Source organism: Vipera berus (assembly GCF_964194415.1).
Source record: "Vipera berus genome assembly, chromosome: 4".
Taxonomy (NCBI): domain Eukaryota; kingdom Metazoa; phylum Chordata; class Lepidosauria; order Squamata; family Viperidae; genus Vipera; species Vipera berus.
The window spans coordinates 72,328,371-72,355,719 of NC_138206.1; the positions used below are offsets into that span (position 1 = coordinate 72,328,371).

Here is a 27,349-nt window from a genome sequence, read left to right on the forward strand (position 1 = left end):
AAAAATAAATAAAAAAATAAAAAAATAAAATAAATCCAAAATATAGGGCAGGGCTGCCCCGTGGATTTAATGCTGAGCACATTCTGGCTTTGATGGATGCAACCAGGTTGTAGATCAGTGCCCAGTTGGCCTAGGCTGGGCCAGGCCAAGGTACGGTAGGCCGGTCCTTCGCTGTTTCCAAAGCAGGTCCCTGGGTTGGATGGAACCACATATTGGGCCACATCTGGCCCACAGGCCTTGTGTTTGACATGTCTGCACTAAGGAATTTGACAAAGTAGACCACAACCTACTTCTTGGTAAGCTAGGAAAAGGTGGAACAGACAACATCGCCAACAGATGGATTTGTAGCTGGCTGACAAACCATACTTAACAAGTACAGCACCACATCGACATGGAAAGAAATAAGTAGTGGGGTACCACAAGGCTCCATCTTAGGCCCCTATTCTTCAATATCTTAATAAATGACTTAGACTAGAGAATTGAAGGGGAACTCATCAAATTTGCAGATGAATTGAAGGGGAACTCATCAAATTTGCAGATGACACCAAACTGACAGGAATCTACAATGAAGAGAAAGATGGCTGCAGCCAGGCTCATTGTAGAGTTGATGTCCCACTTGCTGCAGAGTTTGTCTCCCAGTTGATATCTGGATAGTTGAAGTCTCCCATTACTACTGAGGTATGCTTCCTACATACACTTGATAACTGGTTGGCAAAGGGTTCATCTATTGCTTCTGATTCGTTGGGTGGCCTGTAATATACCCCTATGGCAATGTCACTTTTTCCCCCCTTTTATATTGACCCATATAGATTCTGGAGGGCTTTTATCTTTGATCATGTGCATTTCTGTAGATATGTAGATATGTCTTACATATAGTGCAACTCCTGCCCATCTTTTTGTGGTTCTGTTTCTTTTGAACAATTTGTATCCATCCATCAGTCCATTCCAGTCATGGGTTTCATCTCACCAGGTTTCTATAATGCCAACCATGTCATACCCATACTCGTGTACTATTGCTTCTAGTTCACCCTGTTTGTTACCCAAGCTTTGAGCATTAGTATATAAACATTTAAGACTATGCCTGTCCATGGGTGTGTTTCCTGGATCTCCTGATTGTTGATTTTTCCCCCCTCATCACTCCTTATCTCTTTGTTTGATTATTTTTCTTGGGAATTATGATTGGTTTTCTGTTCTAGAGATTCTAAAGATTGGTCACCCTTCCCTCTCAATTTTAGTTGAAAGCCCTTCTAATGAATTGGGCCAGTGTTTTCCGAGTAAATTTTTCCCTGTTTTTATGAGGTGCAGCCCATCCTTTGCCAAGAGTCCTTCGCATAGGAAATGCAGTCCATGGTCCAGGAAACCAAAGTTTTCTTGGTGGCACCAACCCTTTAGCCAGTGTTTATTTCTAGGATTCTTTTTTCCCTCAACGGGGATTGGCTTTTTGTTGGGAGTATTGATGAGAACACTACTTGTCCTCCTAACTTGTTAACTTTATGGCCTAGTCCAGAGGTGTCAAACTGCTGGCCTGTGGACTGGATGCATCATTGCGAAACCGCGCCCACCCCACTGCCGGCAATGGCAAAAAAGTCACAATATATTGCAACACATCATGTGACATTGCAAGTTTGATACCCCTGGCCTAGTCTCTCAATATTGTGCTCAGGTTCTTTGTTGTGTTATTTGTCCCAATGTGAAGGAGTAGGAGAGGGTAGTGAACTGTGGGCCTAATTATTTTGGTTAGGTTTTCAGCCACATCTTTGATTTTTGCTCCAGGGAGACAACATACCTCCCTAGATTGTATGTCCAGTCTGCAGATGGCTGATTCTGTTCCTTTGAGAATAGAATCTCCTATAATCAACACTCACCTTTTTTTGCAGTCTGAGGTGCTTTTCTGCTTATCTCAGGTGTGTTTTTAGGGATATTTGGTGCTGTTTCTTTGTTATGTGTCTGCATGTTTTCTTTGACAGGGAGGTTGTGGGTCTGTGTATTTCCATCTAGGGGGAGAAACTGATTGCTCAGTTTTAATGGGACTGCATCTGGTTGGGTTAGATTGGGCGGAAGGGGTTTGTTAGATGTATGCTGCTTCTTCCTTTGATTGTTGTGTTTCCTTCTATGTGTGACATACCTCAATTTGTCTTCCTCCAAGAGTTTATCAGTAGGGTCAAATCTTCTGGGAGTTATTTGTCCATTGTTTAGTTTGGTTTGGGTATAGCTTTCTTGCATCGGTTGGATTGGCTAGAGTTGCCTCTAGATCCCTTACTTTTTCCTCTAGTAGTTCACATAGTTTACATTTAATGCCTGCATAATTTGGGTGTTCTTTGGGCATGAGCACATACATGGAACATGTATTGCATACCACAATAGTATCTGTCATTTGTTCCATGAGTTTGTTGTTTGAAAATCCCTCTTTTATGGTTGGTGGATGTGCTTTGCTGTTAGCCATGTTTCTACCTTCTCTGTTCTAAGTTATTATGCCTATTTTTTTCTATCCTATGTTTTGCAGATCACAATAGCATCAGTTTCTTTTTCCAAGCTGCTGTGCAGTTGTTGTTCACAGTCCCTGGTCTAATGCGCTGCTTCCGTTCACAGTCTCCGGTCTACCCGTCTGCTGCCATTCGCAGTCCCCGATCTGCTGTCATTTGCAATCCCCAGTCTGCTGCTGTTCGTAGTCCCGCATCTGCTGCTGTTCACATCTTTGGTCTGCTGCCGTTTGTAGTCCCTGGTCTGCTGCTGTTTGTAGTCCCTGGTCTACTGCCGTTCACAATCCCGGTGTACTGCTGTTCGCAATTCCTGGTCTACTGTTGTTTGCAGTACTGTACTGCAGTGTTCCACCATCCCCACCAACTCTGCAGCCACATGGCTCCTGTTTGCTGGTTCATCGCACCGGTGTTCTGCTTCCTTCAGCAAACAGGGCTATCTAGATGGTCCACAGTAAACTCTGCTCTTCTCTCCCTGGCTGGCTCTCCTCCCTGATCCACTATCTCACTGGCTCGCCTCTTTCTCCTCTCAGCCAGTCGTCGAGCTGCCCTCAGTTGGCTCTCCTCTCTGCCCCACACTTGATTCTCCTCTCTGCTCCACAGATCTTTCTTCTCCTTTTCTCTTCTCCAATCTTTTTTATTTTTCTGACTTATCTTTCCCTCTCCATCTCTCCTCCTACTATTTTGTCTTAGTTAAGATAACTTAGTTTAATAGCAACTTCTCTCCCCACAAGGTAACCATGCTTCCTCTGTGGCTGCCATCTTGAGGGAAGATATGGAATTCCAATATATTGGAATTCAATATAATGCAAAGCCAAGCAATAGAATATAATCTAACCAGTGTCTTAAAATTTAAAAGAGCTGATTTTAACAAACTTAGCCTACAAACAATTCCATGGATGAAAATCCTAAATGGGAAAACAACTCAAGAAACGTGGGAAACTTGAAAAATATGATCATAAAAGCCCAGTCCAACATAGTACCACTGAAAAAGAAAAACAAGAAATCCAAGAAGAAACCAGCATGGTTGCACAAAGATCTCTCTGAGAAACTGAAAAGCAGAAAAGATAAATAGAAAAACTGAAAAGAGGGACACATAACTAAGACAGAATATCAGGAGATAGCCTGAATCTGCAAAGATGAAGTCAGGAAAGCAAAGGCTGAGAATGAACAAAGACTTGCAACAAAAGATAATAAAAAAAGTTTCTTTCAACATATAAATAACAAGAAAAAAGTCAAGGAAGCAGTAGGTCCACTTAAGAGACAAGATGGCAAGGAAATAACAGGGAGTAGAGAGAAAGCAGAGCTGCTGAACTCATTCTTTGCGTCAGTCTTCACACAAAAAGAAGGTAGCCCACCCAACCTAACAAAAACATAACTGTGAAAGACAGACTAAAAATAAAAAATTAAAATAAACAAGAAAATGGTAAGAGAAAACCTGTCTGATCTTGATGAATATAAATCATTGGGACCTGACGGATTACATCCCAGAGTTCTGAAGGAACTGGCAGATGTTATTTCAGAACCATTGTACCATATTTTTCATAAATCCTGGAGCACTGGGGAACTACCAGAGGATTGAAAAAGAGCTGATGTGGTTCCATCTTCAAAAAAGGGGTAAAAAACAGACCCAGGAACTACAGACCAATCAGCCTAACATCAATACTTGGGAAGATACTGGGGGGGAAAAAAACACAGATCTGTGAAGACCTAGAAACTAATAAAGTTATAACTAGAACCCAGCATGGATTTGTTAAAAACAGATCAAACAAAACCAATTATCAGAGTCCTTACCAGCCCTGCTTCCACCAATGATAAATGATGGTCAACAAGGTAGCTGGCTAGGCAGGAACGTTCTGACCAGTGTTTATTGACAGCAATTAACAGCAAATAACAGCAATTAACAGCAAATAAAGTCAGCACTGGGAGTGACTTGCTCCCAGTGCCTTATATACAGGCAATCCCCTTAGCTCCACCCCCCATCCAACCAGCCAGCATCCAGCGTCCATCCCTAAAACCGGCATAGCTGGCCTCCACCTCCCCCCTCCAGCGTTGTCTCCAGCAGTCCAGCATGCAGCCAGGAGCCTCAGCTGTTGGGCGGCCGGAGAGAGAGCAGTCAGCATGCAGCCAGGAGCCTCAGCTGCTCGGAGGTCAGGCAGAGGGATTCCTCAGGCAAAGGGGAATTCCCCTCCCTTTCCCTTCCCTGAAATGGCAAACCCACAGGGCTTGACACCAATCTTATTTCATTCTTTGACAAAGTGACTAAATTAGTAGAATGGTGAAATGTTGCAGATATAATATACTTAGACTTCAGCAAGGCATTCAACAAAGTAGGCCACAACCTACTTCTTGGTAAACCAGAAAAATGTGGAATAGACAGCATTTGCCACCAGATGGATTTGTAATTGTCTGACAAACCACACTCAATACAATAGCAGTATTCCAGTATTTGAGGGGCTGCCACAAAGAAGAGGGGGATCAGCTTATTTTCCAAAACACCAGAAGTCAAGACAAGAAACAATATATGGAAAGTAATCAAGGAGAGATAAACAACCTGGAATTAAGGAGAAACTTCCTAACAGTGAGAGCAATTAACCAGTGGAAGAGCTTGCTTTCAGAAGTTGTGGGTCCTTCATCACTGGAGGTTTTTAAGAACAGACTGGATAGCCATTTGTCTGAAATGGTTTAGGGTCTCCTGCTTGAGCAACGGGTTGGACTTGAAGACCTCCAAGGTCCCTTCCAGCTCTATTCTGATTATTATTATAAAGTGGATGACAAAGGAGTCAAAATCATGTTTCTTTGAGCCTGGAAAAGATCCATTCTCATTATAACGTATGCTTTTAAATGTACAGATATTCCCTATAGTCTTCCTTCTTTTAAGTATCTAATGAAAAAGGGAGAAGGACCTGTTCTAACCTAACATTATTGGATACACCATCAGAGGAAAAAAGAAAACAGTGTTCTTCCCAGGATGCAAAATGATTTTAAGTTGACCAATCTATTTCTGTCATCAATTTAGAAAATTCAAGTATCCAACATTCTACTGCATGTCTACTGCTGCAGTGCTTAGTCACAGTTCCTAATAATTTGCAGTGGGAGAAAAGGTGTTATTGCCACCCCTGAGAGAATTCCATCCACTGGGAATAGTTGGAAGAATGAGGGAGAAATTTAAGCTTTGAAAGATGGCAGAATCAAATCTTCCCCTTCCCTGTCTTCTGGCCTGATTTGTAAATTATGCAACCCGTGAGATAGCAGAAGGCTTTTCCTAGAGGCCAGGTGAATATTTCAGAGAAATGCAAACTTGGGAGCTGCCCTATATTATTTAGATTTATTTGTTGAAAAAATGTATATTTTGCTCTACCCATTTTGGGGGGTGGGGTGGTTATTTGTGCTCAGTGAGGTTTTATTTCTTAATTTAAACCATCTATACCTTCTCCTTCTATAGATCAACTTTCCTCAATCTGGTGTCCTACAGATGTTGAGACAATTCCTTTGACAAGATTGGAATTTTAGGAATGACTTCGAATCCCCATGGGATTCTGCTATCCACCAGAAACCTTGTAGCTGCACTGCTGCAACACCAGCAGCAGGTTGAGGCACAGGCACAATTTGCAGAATGTCACAACACAAAAGAAAAAAACCTAGCAAAGGTCCTATTAGTACCGTAAGTGACCTTCTAAGAATCTCCTAGTGCTGCATCTAGAACAAAGGTGTCCAACCTTTCAGGGCTTGCAGCCTGGAGGGAAGGAGAGCAGCTTCCAAATTGGTACGTGCACGCGCACTGGCACAGCACTAGCAGCCCCGTTCATGCATGCGGCATGCACTGCTGCCGTGCACATGCATGACTGGCTGTGCACCCCCCACAGCAGCTAATGGCCCCATTTGCACATGCGCAAACAGGCCGCACAACCCATCCAGCGCTAGTTTACACGCATGTGCAAACAGGGCCGCAGGCACTAGTGCAAGTGGGGGGAATGTGTGCCCACACATGTGTGCACTAGCCACCCATTTCCGTGGCCCACTGGCCAAGAGCTTGGGGATGCCTGATCTAGAATATTTCATATTTCTTAATGATAAATAAATTAAATCACTCAGAACTTTTTGTCTGCAGCGTCAGTTATCAAAATAGATGGATAACAGTTTTCTGAATAAGATATCACGTTTTGTTTTAAAAGATTCAGGATAATTAGAGATGTGCACAGAATGGGGAAACAACTATTTTGAATTTGGAAGAGGTTACTCCATTCTGGAAGTTCTGCCAGATTGGGTCAGCCACAGGTTAACAGAAACAAGGCCCAGATTGTTTTGGTTGGTTGGGTGAAAGAAAATCTGGACAGTGTGAGTAAGGTAAAAGTGTTTTATATCTTCTCTCTCCTCCTCTTCCTATAGCCAATGTGCCACCCACATTTAATCTTCCCAGCATCTGAATTTCATCCTTACCTTAACCCTCAAACTGATATTACTGCTATCACCCTTGTCTCAGCAGAGCATTCACTTGCCCACATGTGCTTGAGTATCCCTCCCCTGTGTTCTCTTCACTTCTTCTGCCAATATTCTTGGCTTTTCCTCCTGATCATCCCCCAAAGTACTTCTGCCAGGAATAATTGTTTCAGTAAGTGCTCAAAGCAAAATAGCCCAATTTAAAGATTAAAAAGAGAGAGAAATGCATAACTTCCTTTGGACATGGACTATCCAAAATAATTATTCCATGCTGACAATGAGTGGAGGCAACTAAGGGGAAACTCACAGATTGCTTGAAACTCTGAAACCTATAAGACAAAATAGCAACTTCTCAATCTCATCACAAAGGTCATCATAAAAGTATGCAAGCTAAAATGTTTTGGAAAATGTTTTGGAAAAAATGTTTTAGATGATGAAATAATCTAATAACAATATACAATGCATGTGGAAAAGGATTTGAAAAAAAAGAAAATACTGCTAATAATAAAAATGGGAGAGGCTCTATTATGTTTTGCAGTTGTATGTGCCAGTGACACAGGAAACCTTGTGTGGACAGGAGAATGGACTAAATATCAACATAATACTCCATGAGCTGCATTGGCTTCCGGTTGTCCTCCAGGTAAGATTCAAGGTGCTGGTTACGACCTATAAAGCCCTAAATGGCATGGGTCCGGGTTACTTACGGGAGCACCTGCGGCCGGCATCAACTTTCCTTCGTCCAGTGCGCTCCCACAGAGAGGGCCTCCTTAGGGTGCCGTCGGTCAAAGAGTATCGACTGGCGGCCCCCAGGGGGAGGGCATTCTCTGTGGGCGCGTCAGACCTGTGGAACCGTTTACTGGTGGAGCTCCGGATGGCTCCCGACCTTCGCTCCTTCCGACGTGACCTAAAAACATATTTATTTGAACAAGCCGGCCTGGTCTGATGGGTTTAGGGGTATTTTAATGTTATTGTATTAATTGTATTGAATTGGGCTGTAATATTTAATATTTTTTTAATTTTTGTATGTTGTATTTTATTGTATTGCCCTGTACACCGCCCTGAGTCCTTCGGGAGAAGGGCGGTATAAAAATTAAATTATTATTATTATTATTATTATTATTATTATTATTATTATTATTATTATTATTATTATTATTATTATTATTATCAAGAAACTGATGTTTTACAGTCAGTGAGGAAACTTGACAGTGAAAAGATGAGATATTTCAGCAATTATGAAGTATGAGGATATTTCATTCAATTATGAAGGACTTATAAGAAAAAATATAACCAATATTTAATATAACCAATGCATTCAATCAGAATTGAATATTATTGAAAATTCTGTAGGGAAATGTCAAACATGCAACGCATGCAAAGAAACTTAAGAATTATTCTGAGCTAGAAAAATTTTGAAAAAAGAAAAGGTGCATGGACTCAGTTATACTGATGGCAAGTAGACCACTGGAAGACTTTCAAGACTAGACTAGGGACAGATCATCATGAAGAAAATCTACCTATGTGGTTGCTGGAAGGTGACATTAATGGTACATAATTAATCAGAAGAATTCTGCAAAAAAAAAAAGAGGAAATGCAAAAGCAAGAACAGGAAACCTTTGGACAGCTACCGGAAACATTTGGAATCTACTTCTGACAAAGGAGGCATTAAAAAATACTGTCCATGGACTTCCGGGTGGCAAGGCGCCGCCAAAAACAGCGCCGATCAGCTGTTTTGGTGGCTCGGAAGCCCCCTCCTCGGGAGAAGAGGAGGGGGTGAGTACCCAGGTAGGGGTTGAGTTCTCCGGGGCCGCCAGAGCTTAAAGTTCTGGCGGCTGAAGGATCGAGCCCCCCCGAAGCCTGGGTTTGCTCCGGGCTGCGCAGCGTTTCTGCTCCGTGCTTTTAGGAGCAGAACAAGGCGTTCGCAACCATCCCTGCCAGCAAGAAAGGATTCTGGAGAACGAGGATGCAGGCAGAGCGATACAGGAGATTAAGGTGAAAGTGGACTTTTGATCTTTGGCTCAATGGACTTTGCAGACTTTGAAAGTGAAAGTGCGTAGTAAGTAACAGTGGGGAAAAATGGCGGCTAAATCTTCCAAAGTTATTCGAAGTGCGGGGGCCTCCCCGGTGCAGCAGTCTTCGTTGCAAGCTTTATTGCCCCCGGCACCTCCACCTTCGCCTGCTCTGACAGTTAAAGTTTTGCAAGATGCTTTGGAAAAGCATTCACAGCAAATAGCTGAGATTATAGATGAAAAGCTGGATGAGAAGTTAACAGAAAAACTAGCTGAAGTTATGGATGAAAAGCTGGATGAGAAGTTAACAGAAATAAGGGCGGACATCTTGCTTGCATTTCAAGGCATGGCAATATGTATTGAACGCTTGGATGAAAGAGTGGAAGATCTCAGCCAAAATAATATTAAATTAGATGCAAAAATGTTAGAGACTGAGAATGTGGTGGATAAAATTGACAGTGACTTGACCTTGGTGCAGTACCACGAGATGGAGTTTGCTGTTAGAATCAGAGGCTTGAAAGAGAATCCTAAAGAAGATCTGAAGGAAATAGTCTCTGAGGCTCTGGAAGGGGTGCTGGGACGGCCAGCAGATGGAATTGTGGGAGACATAGATAAAATCTTTCGTGTCAATTCGTGGATTGCAAGACAAAGGAAATTACCTAGAGATGTGGTTGTTTATTTTACAAAGAGAGCAATCAGGAATGAAGTTATTCAAGCTTCTTACAATACTAAGCTAGTAATTGCTGAGCAAGAAGTTCTGGTTTTAAAAGAGATCCCTCCAAAAATTTTAAGGAAAAGAAAGGAGTTTGCTTTTCTAGCACAAGAGCTCAGGCGACGTGATATCAAGTTTAGATGGGAGATACCAGTGGGTATGGTGGTGATGCATGAAGGCACGAGACATCGTCTTATTACAGTGATGCAAGCACGTGATTTTTATAGTAATGTTTTAAAAGCAACCCCCATACCACTTTTGGAATCTACAAAGAAGAATGGCGAGGGAAAGCCTCAAGGTGCTGAAGGAACAACACAGACAGATGAGAAAGCTACAGGAGTGGATCAAATTTCAGTATCATCGGAAGAAGCTAGAGACCAGAGGATGACGCATGCTGCTTTGAGACGAATGAGACGCGAGCAAGAACAAGACCAGCAGAAAGTTATGGAACCTTCAAAGCGTACCTATAGCGAAGCTGTGGGAGGGGCGCGGCCTAAGAATGTTAAGGGGATCCTGGAAGACGCGCTCCAAAAGCTTTGGGTCGCTAAGCTTCTAACTTGGAATGTCAATGGTTTAAATTCACCACAGAAGAGAAAGAAAATCTTTCAATATTTAAAACAATTTAAGTCTGATGTTATTTGCTTACAAGAAACACATATTAGAGTTATGGACCAAAAGTATTTATTAAATTCAAGATTGGGCACACAATTTATTGCTTCTGCAATGAATAAGAAAAAATGGAGTGGTTATTTATGTCAAGAATACTATTACAGCAGAGTTAATTGAAGCAGATAAACAAGGAAGATACGTTATAGTAGATTTGTTAATAGAAGGCAAAAAAACGCTTTTGGTTGGATTATATGCTCCTAATCAACAACAAGCTGACTTTTATAGTTTATTACACAGCAAGATCACTCAATTGGATTATAAATCTTTTATTTTTATGGGAGACTGGAATGGTGTCTTGAATGTACAAATGGACAAGAGTGGCTCTTTTAGAAGTACTCCAAGTCATGCTAAATTGCCTAAGTCCTTTTTTGAGATGATGGATGATTTGGAGCTGCGAGATATCTGGAGAGAAAGAAATCTACAAGAAAAGGATTATACTTTTTTTTCTGATAGACATCAATCTTTTTCTAGGATTGATTTTATATTAATCACTAATGATTTTTTCTAGGATTAAGAAGATAAAGATTTGTCCAAGAACTATGTCTGATCATAGTCCAGTCTGGTTAGAGATTGATAAGGACAACAGAGATAGGCGTTCCTGGCGTCTAAATGAGAACCTGTTTAGAAATCAGGAAAATGTGGAAGAATGTAAAAAACAGATGAAGGTTTTTTTTGAAACTAATATGTATAAGGGTACTTCTATGGAAATGGTTTGGGATGCTAGTGAGGCGTATATGAGAGGTGTGTTAATATATTTGAACAATAAATATAGACATAATTTGGAATTTAGGAGGAAAGAATTAGAGAATGAGATTAGGGAAAAAGAAAAGGTCTTAATTTTGAATCCATCGGATGTGAAGATTAAAGAGGTTATTAATTTATTAAGGGGACAATTTGATAAGTTGATGGCTGATCAGGTGGCAACTAATTTACAGTTTGCTAGACATAATACTTTTTGTAATGCCAATAAACCAGGTAGAAGGTTAGCTTATATGCTAAGGAAGAAGCAAAGGGCTTCTAATATAGACAAAATAGAACATAAGGGCAAGGTTGTGTATCAACAGAATCTTATTAAGGAAACCTTTGTTGATTTTTATTCTAAATTATATGCTAGAGATAAGATTAATGAAGCAGATATTGATGCATATTTGAGGAATGCTAGTATTCCAGTTCTTACGCAAGAACAAAAGGAAGAGATGAATCAACTGATAACTGAGGAAGAAATTCTTTTAGCAATTAAACAATTGAAAGTGGGTAAAGCGCCAGGCACGGATGGTTTGACTGCTGTGTATTATAAAAATTTACAGTCTGAGATGATAAAGCCATTAAGGGAATTGTTTCAGACAATTCAAAGGGGAGGAGGGGTGCCTCCGTCTTGGAAAACTGCTTTCATTTCTTTGATTCCGAAGGAAGATCAGGATGTCACTCAAGCAAGAAACTATAGACCAATATCACTTTTGAATACGGACTACAAGATATTTGCTAAGGTCTTAGCTAACAGATTGATGAGGGTACTGCAACAGGTAATTCATGGTGATCAAACTGGGTTTATAAGTGGTAGACAAATGAAAAATAATGTGAGGCATATAGTTGACTTGTTGGAATTTTTGGAAAGGAACAACCAGATCCCTGCAGCGCTGATTTTTCTGGACGCTGAAAAAGCCTTTGATCAATTGGATTGGCAATTCTTGATGAAAGTATTAGATAAAATGAATTTTGGGGATAAATTTTTACAACCAATTAGGGCATTATATCAAAAGCAAACAGCCCGTATAATAGTGAATAACAGTCTGACTGATGTATGCAATATTGAAAAGGGCACAAGGCAGGGGTGCCCGTTATCACCTTTATTATTTGTTTTAACATTGGAGATATTATTGATTAAAATACGGAATTTGGAAAAAATCAAGGGAATTCAAATAAGAGATCAGGATTATAGATTGAGGGCGTTTGCAGATGATCTGGTTGTTACGGTGACACAGCCAGAAAATTCTGTTGTGGAATTGATGGAGATAATAATGCAATATGGGAAAGTTTCTGGATTCAAGGTTAATATACAAAAAACTAAAATGTTGTCTAAAAACATGACAGTATTACAAAAGGCTGTTTTAGAAGGGTTAACTGGATTTGAAATTGTTAAAAGGGTTAAATATTTGGGGGTATATTTGTCACCCTCAAATGCAAAGTTATATAAAAATAATTATGAAAAGCTATGGGGTAAAGTTCAAAAAGAGTTGGACAGCTGGAAAAAATTACAATTGTCATTATTGGGAAGAATTGCAGCTGTGAAAATGAATGTTTTGCCGAAATTTCTATTTTTGTTTCAAATGATACCTATTCTTAAAAAGGATTCAAACTTGGAGGAATGGCAAAAGGGTATTAATAAATTTGTTTGGGCAGGGAAAAGGCCACGAGTTAAATTCAAGATTATGCAGGATACGCGTGGAAGAGGTGATCTCAAAATGCCCAACTTTAAATTATACTATGAAGCTGCTGCATTGTCAGCGATAAGTGATTGGATTAACTTAACACAAGGGAGATTATTAAATCTTGAAGGTCATGATTTGTTATTTGGTTGGCATGCATATTTATTGTATGATAAGAAGGTAGATAATGTGTTTAAGGTGCATATTTTAAGACATGCTTTGTTGCGAGTTTGGAAAAAGTATAGACATAAGTTAAATTATAAGATACCTTTATGGGCAATACCGAAACACGCAATAGAAAACATAAATGTTGGGTTTAAACATGATGTGACTACATATAAGGAAATCTTAAGTTTGGAGAGGAATGTATGGTGTTTGAAGCCGTATAACTTTTTACGAGGACAAAAGATTGTTCAAACCTGGTTTCAGTATGGGCAACTACAGGCCAGGTGGAAAGAAGATCAGAAAATTGGTTTTTCAATGACTGATGAAAATCTGGTAAAGCAAATTAGAAATCAGGGTCCAGCACATATCAAACGGATATATCTTGCATTGATAGAAATTGATTCAGAAACAGAACTTGTTAAAGATTGCATGATAAAGTGGGCTCAGAATATTCAAGAAGTTATTACAATGGATACTTGGGAAAAGATTTGGGTGAGAAACGTAAAATTTACGCAAGCTCAAAATTTAAGAGAGAACTTTTATAAAATGTTTTATAGGTGGCATTTAGATCCCAAAAAGTTAGCAAGTATGTATCCGAATTACCAGCCTAAATGTTGGAGGTGTGGTGGTGAAGATGCAACGTATTTTCACATATGGTGGACCTGTAAAAAGGTTAAAGCATTTTGGATTAAAATCTGGTGGAATATGCAGAAGATATTTAAGAAAAGGATAAAGTTTTGTCCGCAATTGTTTTTACTGGGCATTATTACTGATACTACTGTTGTGGACACTAAGTTGATGTTGAACTTAATTACGGCAGCAAGACTTTTAATAGGGCAATACTGGAAGAAGGAAGAACTGCCGACTATAGAGTAATGGACTTTAAAAGTTTCTAACCTGGCGGAATTGGCAAAGATTTTGGCGTATTTGAAAGACCATTCGCAACAACGATATATCGTGGAGTGGAAAAAATGGATTGATTACATCCAGAATAAATATGGGACTAAAAAGTTTCATTTAGCATTTGAATAAGTATTGATGGGACATTTATATTGCTTGTAGTCATTTTATAAGAGCTAAAGTGCGATAGACCTAATAGTTTATTGTTGTTAGCATATGGTAGTTTATGATTGTTTTTTACTTTTATACCTTGTATTTAGCTCTGGGAAGTCGGGGAGGGGGGAAGGGGAGGGGGGAGGGTTGGGTTGGGTTGGGAAGGGGGGGTGGGGGTGGGGAGGGGTTGTTTTGTTAAAGATAAAATGTATTGAAAAGCTTTTCAATTAAAAAAACCAAAAAAACAAAAAATACTGTCCATATTTCTACTTCTCCAATACTCAATTTGCCTTATTTTCAGTTTATAAATAACTACACAGAAATAGTAAATATGCATTCAAATTTGAGGAAAGGTATTGACTTTAATTTTCCACACGTAGATGTTGGCTTCTCTTCCAGTAGGGAATTAAGTGAAGCACATAGTATCATTAGGGTTTCCTCAACTTTTGCATACAACTGTCTCTGTACAAAGTTTATCTTTCTGTGTAATCATAAAGTATACTACCTATTTTAAAAGATACTTGATTCCAGTTCTGATGTAAATATAGCTATTTTCTGAGTATGTTTTGATTTATACAATATGTTTGCTAAAGTCTAACATTTTAGTTCAGTTAGAAACAGATTCAATGTTCTATTTTATTTCACTGGGACTTCTATGTTGCTCCAATCCAATAGGACTCTGAGTGGCTTATAAAAGGATTAAAATACCACAGCATTATAAAATGAAGCAATTAGGCAAAATAATAACAACAACAAAATGCTAAAGAAGAAAGTAAAGATCACTGAGAACAGAATATCCAAACACAGGCCAAGGAAGGGGTTCTAACTTATTCTAGAACTCCTCTTAAGGCTTTCTTTCAAAGCTGAAACATAAATGGATGGGAGCTAGATGTGATGTTTATGGAAGATATTTCATGAATGATATATCCATACAACTTGGTTACAATACAGCTGAAATCTTGAAATACAATCAAGTGCATCTCCACTCAAAAGAAATGTCTAATGTGTTAAGGTGCAAATTAGATTCATTGCCCACTAGAACAATCCTGTATACACTTTATGCCAAGGCTGAAAATTGGGAACCAGAATGACCATCATGTCCAATGCAGTTTGTGAAACCTTCATCAAATACTGCTATACAGCTTTTTTCTGCTGAGACTATTTCTACTTATAGGAATATCCATAAGCATCTTTAATTCATGATATTCTTGCTTAATATAAATCCTGCCTCTTGTAAGACATTTAAGTGGATGGGTTCTAGAAATAATATCAATAACAATACTGCTTTCTAAAACTTATTTCAAAGGTCATTTTTTTAACCAACTACAGCTTAAAAATCCATATTATACATATAATTGAATTATTAAACAAACCTGAATTAGTGTCTCTTGTTCATGGAGCAAGAGAAGTTTGGTTCCAGACCCTTCTGTCTTCTGCTCCAGCATCAAAGAAAAATGTTCAATACACTTGATTGAGAGTTTTTCTTGAAGGGTTAAAATGACATCCTTTATGATATAAGATTAAAATGAAAAAAAGAGAAATGAGATAAAAATAAAGTCCTAAAATTGTTTTGTAAATTCTCCATTGAATGCAAGTAACTGGTACGTGTAAGCTGTTAATTTGCCATAGGAGAACAATATGTTTATTTAAATAAACCTCATCTTTACATGTTCTTTGTTGTGATTTTTGGTAACAGCGTTCCATGCACCTTTGGCGTCTAGTCATGCCAGCCACATGACCATGGAGACGTCCTCGGACAAGCGCTGGCTCTTTGGCTTTGAAACGGAGATGAGCACCGGCCCCTAGAGTTGGAAACGACTAGCACACATGTGCGGGGGAACCTTTACCTTTTACCTATTAAATAATGACCCTAATTCTAGGTTTTTAACAAGTAGTATAATGTCACAGATGATATAGAGGTTTCTGTTGAGTTCCAGATGACTCTTTTTCTCTTCCTTTTAGTCATGTCAGATTCTCTGAGATGGCTTGAACAAATCTCTACTGTTTTCTTGGCAAAGTTTTTCAAAAGAGGTTTGCTGGGGCTGAGAGGAAATGATTAGCCCAAAGTCATTCATCTGGCTTTGTACCCAAGGCAGGAAACAGCTCACGACCTTAATCACCACACCAAACTAGGTCTCAGTATGTCTTATTTCCCCAAAAATACAGGACAGCACCCTTAAGTTTCAGCAACTAGTGGAACAGAAATGATACTGGAGTTCTGAGCAGATGTGTATCAGATTTATTTTATGTTTCATCAAAAATGCTGGGACTTAAAACTAATTCCATCAAACATTTTTCTATAGTTTGGATCAAATCTTGTGCATAGCTCAGAAACACCACCCATTATGTTCAGGCTTGTAAATCTTGTAGTATAATTCTATGTATACTATCTGTATTGAGAGGTAAGTTTCATTTAATGTTAATGGTTATTTCCAGGTAAGTTACTGGAAATGACACTGATCACAATGAATATTAAGTGCATCAGGGCTGAAGTTTATTTGTTGTTTTCACACTTTCAAATAAGTGTTTCTTGTTTAGCTTCCTCCCTCCCTTTACTCTTTGTTAGCAGATTGAGAGTTGCACTTCCCATGCAGGTAGTCCTTGCTTAACAATCATTTGTTTATTGACTGTTTGAAGTTACAACAGTACTGAAAAAAGTAACTTACAAATAGAACCACTGCAGTGCCCCCAAGGTCACATGATCAGCATTTGTACTTTCCTAGCTGTCTTCAGAGAAGCAAAGTCAATAGAGAAGCAGGCAGGGAAGCTGCGGTCATGTGATGTCTTGCTTAACAACTACAGCGATTCACTTAACAACTATGGCAAAAATAGTTTTAAAATTGGGCGCAATAATGTGATGCCTTGATAACGTCTACACCACTTAACAACAAATTTCCCAGTCCCCACTGTGGTTGTAAGTCAAGGGCTACCTGTACGCTCAAAATAAAAGAGGTCATTCTCAAATACATGTAAATACAATTATTCTATGTTTCTTGGCTCCAGTGTTTTCATATTACCATATTACCAAAACCAATAGGGAGTAAATATAAAAAAATACCTATACTTTGAAAAAGTGGCAATGCTTTACTGACTTTACTACGTTATACTGGGCTTAGCAGGTTACTTGTCCTAAACTGTGCTTCGGCATATTATATTTCATTGATAAAATAAAGATTTTGTAAAGTAGAAGCCAAATTGCAGTATGTATTTTATATTTTAATGCTCAGTGGCAGTCAAGCATAGGAATGTATTGCAAACTCCTAATTTTGGCAGATCTGGCCCTTAACTTTAGCACTGGGAATTGGACTTTTTCTCTGAACCAAATAACATTTGAAAAGTGGATACTTTTATATTGGGAGTAGATGAATGAAATATCAAATGGAGAATTTTGAAAAATAGCCCAGAATGTGGCAATAAGCAACCTCGTTCTATTATGGATAGATGCTGTCACTTGAATCTGAGTCAAACCAAATTTCAGTGTGGATATCTTTCATTGCAACTTTTTAGGCAGTGCTTCCTCCCTCCCCTTCTGCTTTGACATGATATTCTCAAAGTTTTATGAAATGTTTGAAAAACATTGAACTGCATTATAAACAATGAAAAATTTCAAAGAGCAGTAAGGATTGCACCATCTTCTCTTGTAATTTTATGTAGTAGATAATTGCAGATTGGATACATATTTGTGTGGTCTTTTCATATTACTAAATATGTATTTCCATTTTATTGTGTTGTTTACATGATGGGAGATAAGTAAAATAATAAACAAGGATTAAAATCCTCCCACAATTAAGAATATATACCGGTACCTTTTCCCCCTGAAAATAATATCCAGTCGTATATTTTTTTTCCACTAGGTCTTATTTTTGGGAAATGTCTTATTTTTTTTCCTGATACCTATTTTGCCTTGCGGTGGCAGCCCATGTAGCCGCCACCCCACTTGTTCTGCGGCCACTTTTGCTGCTCACAGGACACTAATGTGGCACATTGTGCTGTGCCGCTGCCACAAGGCGAGGCAGTAGGTGAGGGGAGATTTGCCTCAGCCCCCCGCTTATCGTGCCGCAGGTCTCCCATAGCCAGGCCTCCCACTCCAATACATGTTATGCCTCACTGCGGTGTCACCAACAACCCTATCAAGAAGCCAAGAAGCCTGGCCACTGCCCCACTTCTTCTGTGGCCACTTTCGGCTGCTTGTGGCAGGATGGTGCCCCTGTCTTGAGGCTTGGCAGGTGTGGGGGATCTGCCCCACACGTTCCACTTACCATGCCGCAGGTGTCCCATAGGCAGGCCTCCCACACCCCGACACACGTCGCCACGGTGGCAACAATAGCTCCATCAAGGAACCTGGCTGCCACCCTTGTTCTGCGGCTACTTTCAGCTGCTCACCGCAGGATACCACGTGGCACATTGTGCTGTGCCACTACCATGAGGCAAGGCAGGGGGATCTGCCCCATGTGCCCCGCACCCGCTTACTGTGCCATGGGTCTCTCATAGCCAGGCCTTCCATGCCCCAACATGTTTCACGCCTCGCGGCAAAATCACCAATAGTCTGTCAGGAAGCCTGGCCACTTGCCCCACTTCATCTGTGGCCACCTTTGGCTACTCGTGACAGGATAGTGCTGCTGCCATGAGGCTTGGCAGGTGGGGGGAACCAAGCAATTAATTCGGTTCCCAATGCCACAGAGGCACACAAACAAAGATATCTCTCTCTCTCTCACACACACACACACACACACAAACACACACACACACAAACATATAGACATATATATACACATACACACACAGAGAGAGATATATTTACACAAATGACTACTGCCTGTGGATGGCCTTGGGTTAGGCTGAAACAGGAAATAAGATTTGTCCCGTGTTTGGGGCCTAGCAAGGTATTCTAAATACTTAACAAACACTTTATATATATGTAGAGGTCTACATAATTTTCAATTAAGCTGCAGTCATTAAAATGATCCCTATTACTGAATTATGAATGCTACATTAAATGTTAAGAGCATGAAAACAATTCAAATCTTCTTAGGTCTTTTAATTGACATTCCACAAATTGGCACCCTGCAATACAACTTTAGATTCAATAGATGGGAGTTTTACTGTAAATATTTATAGTATTTTCTTATTTTAAAATATTATAGACATTTCATATAATTTAAAAAATATTTATATTTCTGAGAAAAAGAGCTTACCTTTATAGAAGTACTGCAATCAAAGCGAAACGATTTGGTTTGCCCATTTTCAAGATATACTTTCAGAACATTTGGCATGAAAAGAAGTGAATTATCTTTAACTGTTTCCTATTGAAAGAATAATAATTGTGATGAGAAATATATTGGCTTAAAAATTAATCTAAATTTCATAGAAAATCATAATAGGACACAGCAAAAGCTTTATGTACACAGAACCTTAAATGTATTGAGTCTCACAAACAAAATAATTAGTTCTGTATTAAAGTTAATATTGAATGGTTATCTTCACATAAAGCCTTGACTTATACTCTATTCTTCAAGATGATCAAACTCTAATACCCTGATTACTTTTTAGGTAATTCGTGACCTTGAATTTTGGATGGAATTTGTTTTCATAAAGCCTGGATTTACTTCAGAAACAGTATCCCTCATGCCATGGCATACTATAAGAAACAGTGTTTTAAAATAGAAAGCTTGTAAGGAAAACACCTTTTCAGCTATTTGGGCAGACTGGCAAGTCATCTGATGTGTGACTTCCATGGCAACTGGGCGCAAGTTGTTTGCATGACTAAGGGGTGGTTTCAGAGCTGGTTCAGACCTTAGTTGGGCAGTCTGAAGTCTCTGTAAACTGTTGGCTTTATCATAGTTTCTGATAAAATGAAATCTTGGCCTATTTATTTGTCTCAGTAAAAGAGAATCTCTATAGCAGAAGGCTGAACTGTGGAGTTCTTGGTGCCCTCTAAAGTTAGGCCGCTTGCTTGCAGATGTTTCATTACCTGACTGGCTGACCTTGCGTACTTGTCTGTATCATGGAATTTAAAAAAGGGAATGAAAAATCCCAAATATTTGCAAGTGTCTTGCTGTTCTATCCTTCTGAATATTCCAAGTTCACCTGTGACAATAATTCCAGACAGTCTAGTCATTGCAATGATCCAGCATGCCAACTCTCTCTCTTTTAAATTGCAAAAACTCATTTAGTGAGAAGCAAGGAAAGAATCATTATTTGTATTTTTCACAGGACTGAAGTGAGTGAGATCAAAATCAAGGAGCTGAAATCTAAAGATACCAGAATTGAAATGGCATTCTTTCAAGCAAAGAATGTATAAATTCCTTACCAGTCAATGATTCTTATGAATTATTTATACTGAGCTATTGTTTACTTTGCCAAGAACAAAACACTTCATTGTGCCCTTGGTTTCATAATGCATGTCTTTAAATTATTAAAATGTCTCAGAAAAAAAAACACCTTTCTGCTGTACTTTCTGAAATATTTTATTACTCCAGATAATCCACTCTGAAGATGTTGCATGCCCGTAGCACTCAACAGTCCCTAGACAATTTTTGAAATAATAAATAAATGATAATCACTTAGGGATGGTTTTCGCTGCTACGTGATTACATGATGGGAATCCTCTCAGATGATGAACCAATTTTTAATTTGCTTATTTGAAAATGCAATGAATATACATGTTATAAAATAAGGTATTTTAAAAAATTACACCTCATACAAACAATTATCATAGTCATTAACTTTCCAGTATATAACATGTTCACATTAAATGTGTGTGATTTAACAGGAGGTTCATTTAAGCAGTCATATAACACACATAAAGGTAGTGGTGATTGTCTCTGACTTCACGTGTTTGAATTTCTTTGTATTTTTATGTTTGTGCAGTGTGACTTTCACCTCAGTAATAAATATATTGTTCATGTATGCATGAAACAACATATCTACTTAAAATTTTGCAAAATGAATGAATGGATCCCATTTTTCCTAGTTAAAAAAAGGCTTAAAATTGCACTTACTGAAACTTGGCCATTAATAATGACCTCTTCTGAGAATCGAACTTTGACAGGATTGGACTTCAATCTGGCTTTTTTTGCAGCACTGATAAATGCTGACTTAGGAGACTGGAAAAAGAGGCATGAGAAAAGAAAGAGATCATTTGACTGGTACTTAACTCTCAACCTTTTCTATATTAAAGCTAATAAAAATACTTGACTCATTTTTGCCATAGACCTTAATGCTTTTCAGTGTGCTATTATATGTGAAGAAGAGGAGGAAGAGAGGGAGGGAGGGAGGGAGAGAGCAAGCAAGAGAGAGAGAGCTTTAATGCTGTTTACTTCATCCAGTTTTAACAACGCATAAACTCAAGCTTTATATAATGCCCCATTTTATCAAAGCTGTATACCGTTATTCCTATCCTGTATTCTCTATTTATTTGCTTTATAGAACAAATCAGGGGATTATATTTTAATTAATATTCTATCTTAAACAATAAGGTTGATGCAGTCTTCAGTTCAGAAAAGAGCAGCCCCAAATAATTCTTAGATCTAAAATATTGTTATATTGGTGACAATAGCTTTTCCCTCTTACCATTAACTTTACCAATAGTCTCTTGTATTCTTTTTTCCCCCACTCCAATGCTGATACTGTTGGCTGAGTACATGGGTTTTGAGGGATGTGACTGGGACACTTGTGCATCTACTTTAATTAGGACTCCTAAAGGTTACATGATTCTTGTTCTTTTATATGTGTGTTGAAAGAAAAATCTTCAACAGGGTCCAGTCCAAGCCAGGAATAAACAAAATGGAGACTGCTTTAGAAAGAAGGTTGTAGTTTATTGAAAAGCAGAACCACAAAACATAAGGCTCCGAAGCAGCTGACCACATGTAGCTGGGAGTGGTGGGTTTTTATTCCTTCTTGGGCTTTTGTGTTTGGAGTTGTTCTTCCTGTTCCTGTGGCATGAACTTTGACCTGAGCTTCTGAGCATGTCCTTTTGGTATTCTGATGGTGGTGGGTTAATCCTATTATGTCCCAAAGGTTATATCCTGTTTCCCTGGGGCTGGGGCTGATGACTATGTCCTGTGTTGGACTTTTTTTGGGTCAGAGGTTGTTGAGTCTAGGGATCCTTGTCTTTCTAATCCCATCAGCTACAAGCTTCCTGGCTCCAATCCCACTATAAATCTCAGTAAAATTAAATTAGGGAAAGCACAAATCTTAAACATATTAACTGGTTGTATAGGAGAGAGAGAAAGAAGAAAAATCACTATTCCTATATTTTATTTTCCTTTTTCTTTTAAGTACCTTTATTTAGCCAATTGGTTGACTAGCAAAGCCCTGAGCAAAGCCCATTCCTTACATATATTCCTTACGTACCTTTTTGTCCTTCCGGCTAGGATGGGCACTCACCTCTCATCCCACACCTCAAGCAAGTGTTGGATCCAGGCCTGACCCTCGAGCTACCGCTTACCATGTTCCCCTTCAGTGTCATATCTTGCTTCCCTGGGGCTGTGGCTGATGACTATGTCCTGTGTTAGACTTTTTTGGGGTGAAAAATTGTTGATTCTAGGGATCTTTCTTTCTAATCCCATCCGCTCCAAGGTTCCTGGCTCCAATTGTTCTGAAAGGATCATGATATCTGTATTTCTACAGACCTGGTTTTTGCTTGGGGCAGAGAGACTTGGGGTGTGTGTCTGCCTAAGATTTTCCATTATTCCTTTGGAGAAATATAATATTCTGCCTTTTTAATATTCCCCAAAATATTTCTTTCTCTGGGGGGGCTATTTTCCCACATTGGAATGGGACCTTTAAGCTCCAGGTTTGGTCCTGCCTCCTCCGCCTTGAGCCCACCACTTCTGCCCATTGCCTGCAGCGTTCCTCCTCATCTGTGCTGCCCCTGCCCATTCTCTCTGGCTAATGGGCCCCTGCCCTCTGCCTTGCACCCTTTGGCCCAGCCCATTTGCCAAGGCCCACTTTTTCCCAGGCTTTTGGCTGCATGGGACAGTTAGCTACCAGCCAATCTGTGTTGTGGGGCAGCAGGCGAACAGCAGGGCTGGTGCGGCTCCTCTGATTATGAGGAGGGGGCTGGCATGGGGCAGGAGGGATGGGGGAAGCCTGGCATGGGTGACAGGGCAACTCCTCATTCAGTGTGAGGCCGGAGTCCAGGAGCAGAGGCAATGGAAGGTAGGGTGGAAGAAAAAAAGAAGCTGGTGCTCTTGAAGCTTTTTTTTTAAGGTGCCAGAGGCTCCAGGCAGAGAGGGCAACAGGCAGGGAGCGATGGGCGGGGGATTCCCATTTTGACCCCTCCCACTTGTTGTTGCCTCTGCACCTGGACTCCAGCCTGCTGGGCCTCTGCGTGGCTGTCAGCTCACCTCTCCCTTTCCCCTTTTCCCCTCTGTTCATCCAGTCTGGTTTCAGTCCCCCTTTCTCCTAGCCAATGTCTTTGTCCCCTTTAAGACCCTTACAACACAGGAGCTCCACTGGGAGAAACATCTAAACGATTTTTGCTTTATCGATCAAGTTTGCTCCTCCCACCCCTCTCAATGATCGATCACCTTGCACCTTCCAGCTTGAGGAAGCAAACAGAAGGCAAGTTTGCAGGTCTGTGTGTGTGTGTGTGTGTGTGTGTGCGCACGTGCGAGAACTGTAACACGTTCTGTGACTGGGGAGGGGGCAGAAGAATCTCCGTACACAACATGTCTCCCCTGTCATGGTTCCGATAGATGAAACCCATCAAAAGAACTTCAAGGCAAAATTCTTCCTTAAGGAACATTTATTCAGGAAACAAAGTATCGGTACTACATAGTTGAACCAAAAAATTAAATTCCCTTCCCCTGGATACAAAGTAACAAAGTACAATTCCCGCCCCCAATAAACTGTCATAAAGCACAATCCCCAATTAGCTTAAAGCACGGGCTTTCTCCTCAGGTCCTCAGCCTGCCAAAACGTTATCAGCTTGTCCTTGGGTTCCCACAGAAGTGTTATTATTAGGGCTAGCTGAGCTTACATCCCAACCCCCCTCCCCCCGCTGCACCTGAATTCTAAAAGTCAGAAAAGCATTTAAAGGAGAAGAGAAAATGGCTGCATTTTCATGAGTTGTCAGAGCACACCCAATGTTAGCAGCGTTGACACCCCCCCCAATTTCCATTCTTTGTCTAGAATGCAACTGGCCACCACACACATCGGGGCTGGCTTCTCTACCCTCTCCAAACTTTTTTCCAGTGTTTCTCTACTTTGGGAAAGGAGGAAGGAAGGAAGGAAGGAAGGAAGGAAGGAAGGAAGGAAGGAAGGAAGGAAGGAAGGAAGGAAGGAAGGAAGGGAGTACAGTAGAGTACAGTAGAGTAGAGTAGGAAGGGACCTTGGAGGTCTTCTAGCCCAGCCCCCTGCTCAAGCAGGAAAACCTATACCATCCCAGACAAGTGACTGTCTAGTCTCTTCTTAAAAACCTCTAGTGATGGGGCACCCATGATTTCTGGGGGTAAGCTGTTCCACTGGATAATTGTCCTCACTGTCAGGAAGTTTCTCCTTAATTCCAGGTTGCTTCTCTCTTTGAACAGTTTCCAACCATTGTGTCTCGTCCTTTCCTCTGGTACCTTGGTGAATAACGTGACCCCCTCTTCTTTGTGGCAGCCCTTCAAATACTGGAATACTGCTAGCATATCTCCCCTATTTTTTCTTTTCTTTAGACTAGCCAATACCAAGTTCCGCAGCCGTTCTTCATATGTTTTAGTCTCCAGGCCTTTGATCATCTTAGTTGCTCTTCTCTGAATTTTTTCCAAGGTCTCAACATCTTTTTTCTGATATGGTAACCAAAATTGGCTGCAGTATTCCAGGTGTGGTATTACTAGGGTTTTATAAAGTGGTACTAATACATCACGTGATCTTGTTTCTATTCCTCTGTTTATACAACCCAGGATTGTATTAGCTTTTTTGGTTGCTGCTGCACACTGCTGGCTCATAATCAAGTGATCGTCCACTAGGACTCCAAGGTCCCTTTCACAGTTATTGTTTTTCAGCCAGGTCTCATCCAATCTGTACTTGTACCCTTAATTTTTCCTGCCTAAATGTAAAACTTTGCTTTTCTCCACACTGAAACTCATTTTGTTGGATAGGGCCCATTGTTCAAGTTTCTCAAGATCTTTTTGAAACCTGAGTTTGTCTTCTGGGGTGTTGGCTACTCCTGACAGTTTGGCATCATTTGAAAATTTGATGAGTTCCCCTTCAATTCCCTCATCTAAGTCATTTATGAAGATATTGAAGAGTACTGGGCCTAAGACGGAATCTTGTAGTACCCCACTGCTTACTTCTCTCCATGTCGATTTGGTGCCATTGAGGACTACTTGTCGAGTATGGTTTGTCAGCCAACTACAGATCCATCTGGTGGTGATGTTGTGTATTCCACCTTTTTCTAGCTTACCAAGGAGTAGGTTATGGTCTACTTTATCAAATGCCTTACTGAAATCTAAGTATACTACGTCCACAGCATTTCACTGTTCTACTAGTTTAGTCACTTTATCAAAGAATGAAATAAGATTGATTTGGCATGATTTGGCACAGGTTTAACAAACCTGTGCTGGCTACCAGTTATAACTTTGTTTGCTTCTAGTTGTTTGCAGATCTGTTTTTATTATCTTTTCCAGGATCTTGCCAGGTATTGATGTTAGACTGATTGGTCTGTAGTTTCCTGGGTCTGTTTTTCCCCCCTTTCTTGAAGATGGGAACCAAATCAGCCCTTTTCCAATCCTCAGGTACTTCCCTGGTGCTCCAGGATTTATGAAAGATGTGGTGTAATGGTTCTGAGATAGCATCTGCCAGCTCCTTCAGAACTCTGGAATGTAATCTGTTGGGTCCTGGTGATTTATATTTGTCAAGGTCGGATAGATGTTCTCTTACCATTTTCTTATTTTAATTTTTGTTTCTAGTTTGTCTTTTGCAGAATTTTTATGGTATGTTGGGCTATAGTTTCTTTTTGTGTGAAGATTGATGCAAAGTATGAGTTAAGCAGTTCTGCTTTCTCCCTGTTGCCTGTTATTTCCTTGCCATCTTCTCTCTGTAGTGAACCTACAGTTTCCTTGACTATTTTCTTGTTGGTAATGAGTTGGAAGAAACTTTTTTTAGTATCCTTGATTTCTGTTGTAAGTCTTTGTTTGTTCTGAGCCTTTGCTTTCCTGACTTCATCTTTGCATGTTCTGGCTGTCTGCTGATAATTGGCCTTAGTTATGTGCCCCTCTTTCCATTTTTTGTATTTGTCCTTTTTGTCTTTCAGTTTGTCAAAGAGATCTTTGTGCAGACATGCTGGTTTCTTCTTAAATTTCTTGCTTTTGTTTTTCAGTGGTATTGTGCTGGTCTGGGCTTTTTTGATAGCATTTTTCAGTTTCCCATGCTTCTTGGGTTGTTTTCCCCTTTAGGCTTTTCATCCATGGGATCTTTCCTAGGTTCTCTCTGAGTTTGTTAAAGTCAGCTCTTTTGAAGTTTTAAGACAGTGGTTGGATTGTTTTCTATTGCTAGTGTTGCATTATGTTAAATTCCAGTATGACATGATCACTTTCACTCAAGGTTCCAGCCACTTCAACTCCTTCTATCACTTCTTCTCTATTAGTAAGGATTAAGTCCAGTATATATTTACCTCTAATTCCCACCTCCACCTTTTGGGTGACAAAGTTTTCAGCTAGGTTGGTTAGGAATCTGTTTGATCTCCTGCTCACTGCAGTTTGTATCCCAGTTGATATCTGGATAGTTGAAGTCTCCCATTATTGAAAGCAATAGCCCTGCAGGCACATCCCCCCTTCCCCCTTGGAAGCATGGCAAAACCCTGGAGAGGTGGAATGAAATAGAAATAAAATAAAATAAAATAGGAATGGGTTTTGACACATGCAGAGACCTGGCAGGCTGGAGTCCACGCACAGAAGCAATGACAGGCAGGAGAGGTCAAAATGGGAAGCCCAGCCCACTGCTGCCTGCCCGTTGTCCTCTCTGCCCAGAGCCTCTGGCACCTTAAAAAAAAGCCTGGAGAGCACCATCTTCCTTTTTTTCTTCCACCCTCCCCTCTGTTGCCTTTGTTCCTGGACTCCAACTTCACACTGAATGGGGAGTTGGCCTGCTGCCCCATGCCAGGCTTCCCTCTGTCCCTCCTGCCCCACACTAGGCTCCGCCCCAAAATTGGAGGAGCCACACCAGCGTCGTTTACCTCCTTCCTGCCCCATGCCAGGCTTCTCCCCCCTGTAATCGGAGAAGCCTCGCCAGCCCTGCTGTTTGCCTGCTACCCCACAACACAGCTCCTGCAATTGCCCATTACACACTGCCCCCCTGAGAGCAACATGGCTATTGCCTGCCATCATCTGATTGGCTGGCAGCTAACTGTCCCATGCAGCCAAAAGCCGAGGACAAAGGGGGCTTCAGTGAATGAGCTGGGCCAAAGGG

The 27,349-nt window shown here is 40.3% G+C and overlaps 1 protein-coding gene across 1 annotated transcript in view; it reads right to left on the bottom strand.

Annotated features, from left to right (window-relative positions):
- FRMPD4 (FERM and PDZ domain containing 4) overlaps positions 1–27,349 on the bottom strand; it is a gene marked incomplete at its 5' end in the record, with an annotated part of 287,687 nt that overhangs the window by 45,717 nt on the left and 214,621 nt on the right. The window contains 3 exons of the mRNA XM_081326671.1: positions 15,325–15,456; positions 19,147–19,254; positions 20,953–21,057. Coding sequence (XP_081182797.1) covers positions 15,325–15,456; positions 19,147–19,254; positions 20,953–21,057 — 345 coding nt within the window. The remainder of the gene's footprint in view (positions 1–15,324; positions 15,457–19,146; positions 19,255–20,952; positions 21,058–27,349) is intronic.